Source organism: Bemisia tabaci, chromosome 5, assembly GCF_918797505.1.
Source record: "Bemisia tabaci chromosome 5, PGI_BMITA_v3".
Taxonomy (NCBI): domain Eukaryota; kingdom Metazoa; phylum Arthropoda; class Insecta; order Hemiptera; family Aleyrodidae; genus Bemisia; species Bemisia tabaci.
In genome coordinates, this window is record NC_092797.1 from 26088755 (window position 1) to 26101734 (window position 12980).

General features: G+C 38.0%; 1 protein-coding gene across 2 annotated transcripts in view; it reads right to left on the reverse strand.

The window, feature by feature from the left end:
- Positions 1 to 12980, reverse strand: part of LOC109037403 (receptor-type guanylate cyclase Gyc76C) — a 98621-nt gene that overhangs the window by 7538 nt on the left and 78103 nt on the right. For both annotated transcript variants that reach the window (XM_019052054.2, XM_019052053.2), the window contains exons 11-22: positions 12605 to 12898; positions 10747 to 11007; positions 9922 to 9993; positions 8917 to 9082; positions 8176 to 8328; positions 7451 to 7646; positions 6412 to 6552; positions 5527 to 5650; positions 3999 to 4097; positions 3059 to 3203; positions 1300 to 1556; positions 67 to 315 (exon numbers count right to left, since the gene is read on the reverse strand). In XM_019052054.2, coding sequence (XP_018907599.2) covers positions 67 to 315; positions 1300 to 1556; positions 3059 to 3203; positions 3999 to 4097; positions 5527 to 5650; positions 6412 to 6552; positions 7451 to 7646; positions 8176 to 8328; positions 8917 to 9082; positions 9922 to 9993; positions 10747 to 11007; positions 12605 to 12898 — 2157 coding nt within the window. The remainder of the gene's footprint in view (positions 1 to 66; positions 316 to 1299; positions 1557 to 3058; positions 3204 to 3998; positions 4098 to 5526; positions 5651 to 6411; positions 6553 to 7450; positions 7647 to 8175; positions 8329 to 8916; positions 9083 to 9921; positions 9994 to 10746; positions 11008 to 12604; positions 12899 to 12980) is intronic.

The window sequence follows — 12980 nt, forward strand, 5'->3', positions numbered from 1 at the left end:
AATTTAGCCTTCATGGCTGCTAATGCTCCTTCTGTTGAAGACAGTTACATAAATAAAATCACTGACCTGTAGGGAGCGACAACTTCTTTGGATGAGAGACACTGACTGTGAATCAAGCTGCTTGTCTGGAAGAGGATCCATTGAATAAGACTCGGATATCCTTTGACGGAGCTGATTTGTTGGTTGTGGCTCAGTGCTTGTTGGAACCCTGGGTACACTTGAGTGTCTCCTACTTTCAAGGCCCCCCAGAAGTTTTGGACTCCGCCTTGCAGCTGGACGGCAAAACAAAGGCGGTGGTAAACCTGCCAGGTCAACCTAAAAACATAAAAACATTCAAAGTAATGACAGATGCTGCTCATTAAAATGAAATAAGTTAATATATACACAATATTTCACAATTTTGATGAAAAGATAAGTTCCCGGAGCCTCATGTCAAAACATACGAGGACCTTTCTGATCAAACAGCTTATACGCGTATAAGCTGTTTGCTCGGAAATTTGCAATGAAGATGACTCATACCCTGATTAAAGTACCACTTGAGTCTCATGTCAATAGCTCCAAAACATCGGCAAATATGATTTTTTTTGGTGCCAAAAGGTTGACCTATCAATTCATTTAGGAGGAAACAGAGTATACGCACATGGTGTCTTTGCTTGGAAATTCTTTAAACGGTGCATCATACCAAGGTATGAAATGAACAGTTTACGTTTTACCGTACTTTCTAACCCACAGGCATCATTTTTAAGGGGGAGAGGTGTTTGAAACACCCATAAATGAACTATTTGGGAGAAAACCCCCCATTTCATTGTTTTGTTTACAGTTTATCAAACAGCTAACACTAAAACTTAGTGCATCAAGCCTTTTTTGGAAGTTCAGAGCCATAGGACTTATCTTATATCTTTGATATCAATAAAAAAAAAATCAATTGCATCAACTTATATTGCTTTTATTTAAGCATTCTCCTTAGAAACACCCTATTTCCGAGCAAACAGCACACAACACAACTTCAAAAATTAATGATTCATTAGGACTTTTTGGAACCTACCTAGTTATTGATGGCTGCCAATCGACTGAGTGCCATCAATAACCCTGTGACTGTCATCCCCCCCCCCCCCTCACAGCACTATCCATGACTCCTGAGTGGCTAATGAGGATGAAAGGGACTTTCTATTCCCTTTTAAAGAGAATAAAATTGCAAAATGTGAATCACCTTTGCACTGATGAACGGTGATTTCTTCACCAGCAAGATTAGACCCGAGATAGGGCTAGAATTCACACCATTACAGTTAATTTACTCACCTCACGTCTTTTGACAGCAGTATCGGTAGCACCAACTAACCAGAAGGTTAAGACCTCTCCTTTGCCCTTCATTTTGACGAGGCCTCTTTCTTCTATAATATACCCTCCCAATTTGTCGAGAACTTCTTTGCAAGCAGCGCTGATATGTATTTTGAGAGGTTCGCCAGTCGATTCCATACGACTTGCTGTGTTCACTGTGTCTCCAAATAAACAATACCTTGGCATCGTTAGTCCAACTACACCGGCTACCACAGGACCTGCAATCAAATTATCAACATTTAAAATAAAAAAAAAGGCTGATGACAAAATATCACCTGATCAGACAATACTACAATGACCTATATCTTTGTGTTTGAAAAAACTTAACTGGGTAAATGCTAGGTGTTTAGAAAAAAAGGCGTTTTATGGATAGCTTCTTTTTCACAACAATTTCAACCCAAGTGAATAAGAATGAGGCTTATGTGACTTTTGCAACAAGCTTGTCTTCGATGGCCCAACCCTCCACTGTTTTCTTGTGATGAACTGTCCAAAGAGAGAATTTGATTTTCCCTTTAATAATGAGTCTTCATAAAAAAAAGAAGGAATAATTATGGAGGTTTTGAGTGATAAGTCTACACAAGTACACACATCTATCCTGTGCTGTCACGTCGCAATACACCTGAACACATCTAGGAGAATTCCGCAATATTCTCCACATTTTCTAACTTAGAAAGGAACACAAAACTATCATCTCAGTGAAAATCTGGCATACAGTGAAACCTCGGTAAGTCGGTTCCCGGATAAGCCGGTAACCCGCTTTAGTCGGTAGAATCGCCCAGTCCCGTTTATCACCCATATAACACAATGCTAAATAAGTCTCGGTATCTCGGTTTGGTCAGATTCTGAACCCGCTTAACTCGGTGAAATTTTTCCATCTCGACCTTTTTTTCTTCGATCGTCACCTGTGATCAAGCGTAGGTACCCGTGCGCGGTGCGGGTCGGGTCAAGTTACGCCACGAAGGGTGAGCGAATCTCCGAGAGAGCGCAGCCTGCGCAGCGCAGTGCGAGAAACGACATCGGAAATAGAGAGATAAGGAATCAAAAACACTCGATAACAACACGAAAGATGAGAACAGTAGAGAATAGGATATCTGATACCGCGTGTTATCTTATCGCGCGTGTGAAAACACGCATGCATAATTAAGCAATTTCACGCATCGATGAGTTGACAGGTCCAGTCGGCACCGGCCCCTCTCCCCCTACCATCTTGCATTGCCCTTCCCCGCTCCCCCCAGGAATCTTCCGCAGAGTTTTTCGGGGATTTTAGCGAGTATTGATACGTTGCATTTTCAGTGCAACGACCCGCCATAGCGGGCGGCCGCGGCGCATCACCGCGCGGCATGCCGCGTGGGGTGCGCGGGGGGTGATACGCAATGGGGTGCCGCGGCACCCCAACATACGATTAACCCGATGACTTCATGATGCCCTGACACTTTCAACACGCAATTTCAAGTGCATTTCATGAAATTTTACCATTTAGTACCATTTTCTTCGATCAAATGGCTCTCCAAAACACTCCTATGAGTCACTCTACACGCACGTTTGCGTTTGTCCAATTTAGGGCGCGAAATTTGAAAAAGCGCGGCAGGAAAAGTGGCAGTCCGCTTAAGTCGGTAACCCGCTTAACTCGGTAAATTTCCTCGGTCCCGATGGAAACCGAGGTTTCACTGTACTAGTTTTAGAAAGAGGCATTTGTCAAATGAAATATATGTCTTCTCACCTGTATGAACTCCAATTCGCAACATAAGGGCATCATCAAGTTTATGAGCTACATGATGGTTCTTTACAGCCTCTAGTAGGTCAAGTGACATAGAGGCAATTTCACCAGCGTGATTATTATTGTTCCTCTCTGGTAAGCCAGACACCTGAAAAAATCACAAGTAGGTCAAAGGTATGTCTCACTGGAATAATAAGTTGGACATGTTTTTAAAGGCCATATCCAAGGTATCTAAAATATCTGATAAAACTTGACTCAAATAACCTGAAAAAAATCTTCAAAAATTCACAGAATTTGGACTGGGATGATTTCTGAACATTGACTTTTACCTCTCATATGTTAGATCAGAACCAACTACATGAAATGCCTACCTACTTGTAAGTTAATACAGTCCAGCATTAGCTTCTTATGCTTATTGAGTTTGTAATCTTTGCTAGATCAAACATGTCCAAAATTTTGTTACTATTCTTAGCTTTTTCTGTGACCAAAAATTATTTTAGCAGTGGATTGGTGTGATGTTTTTGAAATATATCAGAAATGTTCTGGGTGCGAAAATGTCTTATATTTTTTTTTTATTATTATATTGGCTTTGACATAAAATTTCTTGACATACCGGATAAAGCTCTTATGAGTACTTCTCCTTCAAAATTGTAGCTGAACTTCAGGCATGAGAACGAATATTAGTGATTTTAAACTACTGGAATGAGTCAATTATCAGTGAATACTTACACGTTTTTGCAAATATTTGTTCACTTTTACTTTTAAGACATATTGGTAAATTACTTAAGAATATTCTCACAGTTTGAGATTAATCTTATTCTTTATTCAAAAAATTAATAATTGAATTGTCTGTTTCTCACTCGAAACGAATTAGTTGGGCAGTCCTACATACCAATTTTCTTTCCACAGGAGAAAAAGAGGCAATTTACTTATAGGAACTTACCACCATGTAAGCATCACCAATTGTCTCCACCTTGTATACATCAAACCCTCGAATGATTTGATCAAATAGGGTGTACAGATCATTGAGGAAATTCACGACCTGCGATAAAAAAGGTTATTCAATTAGATAGGTTGTGCAGAGAAGAAGATTCAGACGTTTTCATATTATTGAGATCATCATAAATGTTTTTCCTTTCATTTCATGAAAAACTTAAGAAAAACCCCTTGATAATATTATAAAGGATACTTCATAAACAAACAATATTTTTTTAATTAAGTATAAAGTTACGCAATTTCCGAAAACTCTTAAATGCCTTCACCTTCAGTTTCAAATTGGTTATAAGTTTCTACAGGTTACTGTCCATCATCTTCAGCCAGCGAGTTGCGACTGAACTTGTATGAAACTTGTCAGTTGCGACTCTCTTTCTGAGGATACTGGGAAGTAGTCTGTCAAAACATATGTCTGAGCATTATGGAAAGCCAGAGGAAATTAGGAGTTTTCAAAAATTGCGCTATTTCATACTTATTTAGAGGCCCCTTTCTTCAACAACTACAGACAGCTACAAAGACTATTTACCATAATTGGAATGATTAGAATCAATGGTGCTTTTTAACCTCATGATGAACTGTAGCTTAACAGCTGCCAGCCTCAAGTCGCTGGGCCTAATTGCAACGTTGTAATACTTCTCATTTCGTTTCAGAGGAACTTTGGGTAAGCGGAGTCAAATGGGTTATTTGAATGAACAGCTTGTGCACTCGAATTCTTTATATCCCATTTTCTATAACTGCGGCTATTGCTATCAATTTTTTAAATGATGCTCATCAAATACATATTTTGTCAAAAAATCGAAAGTCCAAATGGTTTCCTTATTTTAAAAGAGGTTATTAATTGCTCAAAATATCATCCCAACTCAGAGTCCATCAACAGTTAAAGCAAATGTAAACACTGAAAAGTTCACATTCTTGTGAATGAATACAGTGAGTAATATTTTATTAACTTGAAAATCTGGCTAAGCTGTCATAAACAATGTACAAAAATTGCCAAGAAAAATTTAGGCGTAAATTGCATTGTTACGCAACTGGTTTCTTACTTGCTAGCGATTGTCTGCGGCTTGGAACTTAGCAAACTTTCTAGAAATAAATCTCTTATTAAACAAAAAAACAAAAGGCAACGCATGCACTTAATGAAGTAAATTTTTTACAAAAAATGCCCACAGAGAAATACTCGTAAAATTCACAAAATCCGAATGGTACGATAAAGACAAGCTCAGCAAAATACGTTACTACAGACACGCAGAGTGCTGAGTGCTCAGAAGGATGGCGCAGCATGGCCAAGCTGCATGTAGTGACGTTTCATATACTCTTACAAATCACTATAGCTGCTATATGGTATCCTAGATCACAGAATAGATTTCACCTCTATTCATCATCTAATTCGGTCTGTTGATCTAGCTTAACATGTTCTCAGGTTTGTCCTCTTTTGGAAATTCAAAACAACTTATTGAGTCAACAGTAGACAATGTACTTACTTGCAATGGAGAACTCTTAGCAGACATAGCAGTAAAACCTACAATATCACTGAAGTAAATTGTGACTAGATCATACTGTTCAGGTTCGACCCCTTCACCGCGGGTGAGCCTTGAGGCAACGGGCCTGTTAAAAATCAAAACAAAAACAAATGACAGCTTTCTCATACAAAATTGAAATAACTGAGTTAGAAACAAACCATAATTTTACGTATTTCTGCCAAACAGAATTATGTTCATTATGAAAAGAGCCCTGTTAAGCATGTGTTCTGATGGGTCTTAGGACTCATGTCTCAATGCACATAGTTCCATTTGGCAGAAACACGTTCAATTGAGCATAAGTTATTCTACTAATTCTCTAACTTCTCTAACTTAGTGCGCAACAGTGTTCATTATAGAAAGTAGAATATCTGATCATTTTAACATTTTTCAGCGGTGATATAAAATTTCCATTCAGCTCCTATTTTCTTTTTTTGAAGAGAAACAAGCAAACTCGACAACGTGAAATTTATTTCTGCTAAAGAAAGAAGAATAATCAAGGAAAAGCTGCTCAGGAAGTTTCTTAGGAAACATGACATTGAATAATATAGAAATTAAGCCCGCGGCAAATTTCTTGGTATTCAGTGAGCAGTTCTTGATACTGAGTGAGTCTTTTATTATTACCCTCACTGTTTGAATGAGGGAAAGATGTAGACTAAAGCATGAGAATTCTCTCATAAAATGTTAAAAAGAAGTTTCGGATCAAGCGATGTGATTCTTACCACCATAGCATGAACAGCAGGAGAGGGATTTTCTGCTTCATATGTTCACTGTTTTTCTGAGATACTACCATGAAAATAGCAAAGTATGCAAAGGGGACCAATGCAATATCTGGAACCAAATACTTACGTGGGTAGCATCCGGTGCAAGAGATCTTCAGTCTTGCGTTTCTCTTCAAAAACTTCCAGAGTACGTTGATTGACTAAATCTTCTAAATTGTTAGTGTATTTCTCCATCATGACCATCATTTGATCCACAATATTGCGTTGTCTGCAATTGACACACAATAAATTAGAGGCTAACAGCGTAAAGGCAGTCTTTAGAGTTTGGGGGCAAAAAAGCCATGCTAGGCACTGAAGTAAGATATTCTTTGGGGCAACTGCACTGAAATTTTGATGGCTTTTTATTTTTACATAGGATGTTTCAAAATGATCTGGACTGGCAGCGTATTTCAGAAAGTAAGCGGCCTATCAAATTGATCCTGGTCTTGTATGACAGGGGATGTTGGAAGAAATTAATTAAACCAAGATCAGTCGATTTGAACAAAAATTGACCAAGTTATGGCAAATTCAACTGGTGTAAACGGCAATTGCGTAAGGTTTCTTTTAACAATTTACCCATACCAAAATTTGCCTGAAAAACTTACAGTTCCAGTATGACTCAAGACCTACTAATGTAAAAATCTGGAAATGAATTGGTTACAAGAAAACAATTGGTGAACTTCGGCTGCCATGCTGCTTTTTTACATATGAATGTCTAGGATGGTCTTTATTGTTTCCCGTGCCTTTTTCGCAAATTTTTTTTTAAAAATTTTCTGTTTTTCTTTTCTTTTAATTTTTTGTCTTAATCCTTTATAAAAAAAATTTCAAAAGAGGATACGAGAGACAATGAAAATCCGCACATGACACAAAAGCATAAAAATACAAAACTTGCAGTAGGAGCTTTATGAATCATTATCGCAAGACTGATTCACTTGAAGACTTTGGTGTCATTACTTACAATTATAAAGACTCTACGACATGGACAAAACTTCAAAAACTATGAGGCAAAGATAAAGTTTCTAATACCCCTTTTAGAGACTGAATTCAAATCCTTGCTTTCCTCTAAGTCGTATTCCGATTCTACAGTATTTGAAGAGAGTTTCTTGACCATCATTTAATACACTTACTTTCCCTGTTTCATGTTCTTCAAACGACTTCGTATGGAAATAAAATCAGGCCGTAGTTCTGGCTGCTCAGCCCAGCAATCTTGTATTGTTTGCAGAACAAATTCTGCTCCTGCTTCACAGTCCACCAGCAAATCCAAATTTGGTCTGAAAGGCGCCTCTCCTGGCTCAGGTACTCTTTTGACTTTACTTACAATTTCTGCCAAAAAAAAGAAATGTGGAAATTAAAACTAAAGACAAAAAATATTGGGTCTAAATTCTGCATTGAAATAATAAAATGTCCCTCAACCCTCCTTAATATAAATAAAATCCTGTTGATGATCTGTGACTTCGATTAGAAAAGACTTGATCAATTGACATCTTCTCCACTGCGGAGTGTGTGAAAAAGGTAGCTCATAGAAAGCTGGCACAATGATGTCTTTTGATTAGCATCCATCAGCAAGTTTAATACAATAAAAAAATGTGAAATCAACCGCGGTACACATCCCCATCAGGAGTTTGCGGGGTTCTTTGTTTTGCTATGCTGAATGGAGAAGGGAGTAAATGCGTCGCAGGTTGTCACTCCACTCTGCCAGCTTTAGCTACACGGACATTGAATAGCTCACCCTATATTACTGTCAGCTTGATAGTTGTATAGATACCTACAATGGATGTTTCAATGCATCTACAAAGAGTCTACTTTCGATGAAACATCTTGTACAATATATGATGGAAAAAGAAAGGATTACCTTTAGGCTCATCCACTCCACAGGCTCCGAAGGGCCCCCGCCTTCCGATTATTTCATACAATATAATAGCAAAAGCATAAACATCGGCCTTTTGAGTGCCTCTGATGGGTGCATGGATGTCTCTCAGCAGTTCAGGGGCTTTCCAAAATAAACCTGCAGAGCAATAAAGCGAATATCTGTGACCATTAATGGTAAGTTTTTTGGAATAACATTTAAACATTTTGCAGAAGTGCAAAATATGCTTAAATGTTCAAAGATTGCCATGAAATTAAAAAATTGTGATGAGCAAGGCCACATTCTAATAAGCAAAATTGGCCACTGAATAGGTAACTTTTGGATATTCATAGCATGGTTCCTGCAAGGCACATGGGAACAAGAAAAACTGGGGGTTAATAAATTAGCCTGAAGACTCTGTGAAAAAAATTGAATAAAATAAAAAAAAACTAAAATCATGGATGACATTTTTATGCATTGCCGTTGTGAGTGTAAATATAACAGTGTGGGGCTTCGTCATGGGATAGTTTCAAAGCAATGTGCAGACATTGATTTAAAAAAAAAAAGAAAAAAAGAAACTATTGTAAGTCAAAGAAAAAAATAGAAATGCTGCTGTTTCTTGCTGATAATATTTAGATAAAATAGTTCTGCTTAGAGATGTTTGACTTATTCAAAATTCTCATGCACCATTGACTTGTGTGTAATCACTGTTGCACCATTTAAATCAATGAAGAATTAGATACTCACTTCTATAATACTGATGTTCTCCTATACTATCATTTTCAGCACCATGACGCAACTCATGAAGGCCAAAGTCCGTTACTTGCAACACCCACCGTGATGTTACAACACAGTTAGAGGATTTTAGATTTCCATGACACATAAGAGGTGAGTTATGTAGGAAAATCATACCCTGAAACATAAATATTAATTTCTAAGTCAATATATTCATCTCATGTTCATCTTTCAATTTTTCTAGCAGTTTTTCTGACTGTGTTTCTACTGGTATGCTGCTTACGTAATTGTGCATTAGGTGCAGATACAAGCAAAGCCTGCAAAAGCAGTAGTATAGACAGCTTGAGCAGAGTTACCCACTATGAAGCAAAATCAGTCTCTGAAAACACAACTTTTGGGAAATTTTACGGGAAAAATATTTTCAAAAAACTTGGGTTATTGAATCGGTCCCATAAATCTGTTAGAAAAAAAAATCAGCCCGCTTGTGTTGACTTACTTTTTGTTCCGGTCCAATATATTGTTGATTGTTATTTAGTTGATTACACGATGTCCGATGTGTTACAGGAGTCGACATCAACAAGGCAATAACGAGTGAATATACAGGTTAATCACTCTTAAAGTTTTTGAAAAAGTTCCTTTACAATGCAAACTGTAAAGTTCTTTATGTTTTACCGTTTTATCGTTTGAAGTGTGCAATAATCGTGAAATTCACACCTGACGATGAGTTTAACACTCGAAATGGCCATCGCATGATCTAAATAACAATCAATAAAGGATCAGACCGGAACAAAAAAGAAAGCCAACACACGTGATAATGACATACAACAAAGTGCAAAAACTCCTTAGTTTACTAAAATCAGCCTGATTAGAGACAGTAGGGCTGGACACTTCCCTTGCAAAAGTGTGATCTATTGTTTACCGATGAATTCTGCAGCTTGAAGATAACTTTTTCTTTAAATTTCTGCTGCTCCTCCCCAAAAATTTGAAATTCAAGTATTTAACATGAATTTGACTTACCTTTATTAGGTCATGCACCAGGAAGGCAATAAACATCTTATCTAACTTAATGTCTTCATTTTCTACAATATCCTGAAAAACAAAGATAAACATTTTTTTATAGATAGTTACTGATAATTGGATCTTGGATTAGCGGAAAGGAACAAACACAAACACAGTGTTTTCAAAATTGAGGGGACTTTTTTGCTTTAGAAAATACTTAATATGTGTATAGTAATAACATCCACACAATCATTTTCATTTTAAAGTACAAATTATTATAAATATTAAGTACTTCAATACCAAATGATTTTTTCCTATTCTCTGCATATTTTTAGGATATAATCGAAGAAACCTCGATCTTTCTGACAAAGTTGGTTCCCTTCTACTACAAACAGTCAAATTTTTAAATTACAGGTGGATAGGTTTTCATGATTTCAAAAATTTCTGACCTAAAATGACGGCAGGCAGTGCAAATTAAAACTAGAAAACTGATTGATTAGAGGATAGATTGAAGGATTCTTTCATTTAAACTTTTGTGCACATGGATGATGATATATAAAATGTTTGATTGTAATGATTAGCAGCTGAGGAAAAGGAGTACTAGATAAGAAGTAATCAGCAAAGAAATATGTACTCACTTTAGAATGGTTCTGATCTTAGTGTATTTGAAGTTTTGGTAACACCGTGGTTATTTAGAGAGATCATAGTTGACTATCAAGTATAGGAAAATTTTTTTTTTTAATTTTAAAACTTCTGATATTCTACAGTTCTACAATTTTTCACATAATAATACAAATATGTACTTAACTAAAAAAAAATTGTAAAATAAATTGTAATACATACATATAAACTGCCTTTAGCACAGTAATCTGTGACTATTAATATCCTCAGAGGTTCAACAGAGGCACCAATAAAAGAGTTAACGTTATCATGCCGCAGATCCCGGAGCATTCTCATCTCTTTCATTGTTTCCCTGGAAATATCTTTTTTTCTGGAAAACTTCAATTCTTTAATCCTAACTAACATGTTGCGAAACTGCCCTGTTGCAGCAAATACTTGAGGACCACATCTCGATTCATAAGAAGTGGCACTAACTAAACTTAACTGCAACAGAAAAGAATTTGAACAAATACATTTAAGAAAATATTGAGGTAAAATAGAGCTATACGATCAAAATAAGACTAGGTACAGTAATTGTCTCGAGTCTGGTATTTTTAAACACTTTTGAAAGGATCAGCATTCTTTAAGTATTTAATACAGCTGGTTTACTTAACCAAATCTCTGATTTGTTCTTACAATGAGTTTTTGTACATTCGAAACTGGAGGGGCCGAGAATTTTCTTCAGAAAAAAAGGCTTTTAGAATGGGAAGATTTTAAATTACAGAGAGCAGTTTCAGGAGAAATTAAATAAGGAGATCTTCAAATAACTTTTACGATTCAAAGAGGGATGGCCAATCACCAGGGTTAGGGAAAACTCTTTCTAAAGAAAGCCTCTATCTACTTAACGGGAAAATTTAGTTTCACCATATTTAAAGAGAATTTTTGGGGGTTTGGTAGGTTTTTTTTTTTTGTTTTATGGCACTTAAAACTTAAAAGGCACATTGGAAATTTTATTAGAAAACCTGGGAATAATATAGTTTACAAACAAAGACAAAACAACGATACTGAGTTGAACTAAATTTTAAGGAAATTCAAGGAGAGACAATCGCAAAAAATAGGGTGTTTTAAATCAAGCTCTTTCCTCCCTTAAAGGGATTAATAGTCCTTGGAATTTCAGTGATATTTTTCCTGCAAACCTATATTAAAAAAATACCTCTATATTTTTTCAGAGAAATTCATGATGTTGTTCAAGGATTATGAAAATCAAATTAAATGAAGTTTGGAAATATGATGCCGTATGCACAGGGATTTAGAGCTGAGGTTTGAGGGAGCATCATAAACGGAGCCGCATCGGCGCGCGAGGCGGAGGCCTGGCGCGGGACTTTCAGCCGCCGTCGTCCAGTGCGCCGGGGGAGCGGCATCTTGCCCGTTGGGCGGCTTCACCTGGTGAAGCTGGACTCCCGGCTCCTTTTCGGATGCTGCATCCAGTTGTGTGCTGAGTCCAGCATCAAAATTGAGGCGGCTTCCAATTAGCAGACTAGTCGGACGCCAGCGCCCCGAGCCCGGCTGCCGGTCGGCTAATTGCCACGGGCTGTGTTTGCAACCCTTCCTCCGCGTCCACTTTCTTGGAATTCTCACGGCGCGGCGTGGGCCGCCCGCAAGACCCAAGGGGTGTGCCGCGGAATTCATCGCGCGTCCGAGGGTCGCGGTCTGTTTTTCCCTGGGACAGCCCGTCCGGTAATTATGTGGGTGGCGGGGTCCGAAAATTGAGGCCGTATCGGGCCGCAGCCGACGGTCCGGCCTCAGGGGCTGTGGCCCATGTTGTCCCTGAGGCCCGCATCAACCCTCAGCATCAGCGCTTGAGGCTGGTCGGTCGGCTCTCCAGCATCGGGCTTCAATGCCCGAAGCCGGCGACCGGCAGGTTGAGCGATAAGGCTCGGAGCCGTATGCTCCGTATCGGCCGGCTACTCGGGCATACGGCCATGATGCTGAAGCTACGAGTCGATGCTGTACTGCATAGGACCTCATGAGGCGCACTCATATGCCTGCGTATTCATTTATAAAAGAATGTTATTAAAGCAAGAATTAGATTATGACTTACTTTACTAGGTGAGGATACAATGTCATTGCCATAATAGCCAGTCAAGTCTGAAGGATCTATTTTCCAAAGCAATCCTTCAATTTCTTGCTCTATTTTCCACTTCCTATAAATACTTAAAGTTATGACCATGGCGCAGAACAACAGAACACCTAGTGTTCCAGCAACAATTAGCGCTGACTGATGGGAATTGTCTTGTAAGCACCGTTCGTTATCGAAACCACAGCTTGGCTCATCAAAAGGTTTAATACCACCAGGCCAGTCAGGTTTAAAATCAGGTTTGATTAATCTGTACTCCTGCAAAAATAAAAATCACAAATAAATATTAACTTGGGCCTCATAGTACATAATTCAATAATTTACTTAGTAAATGAAGCCA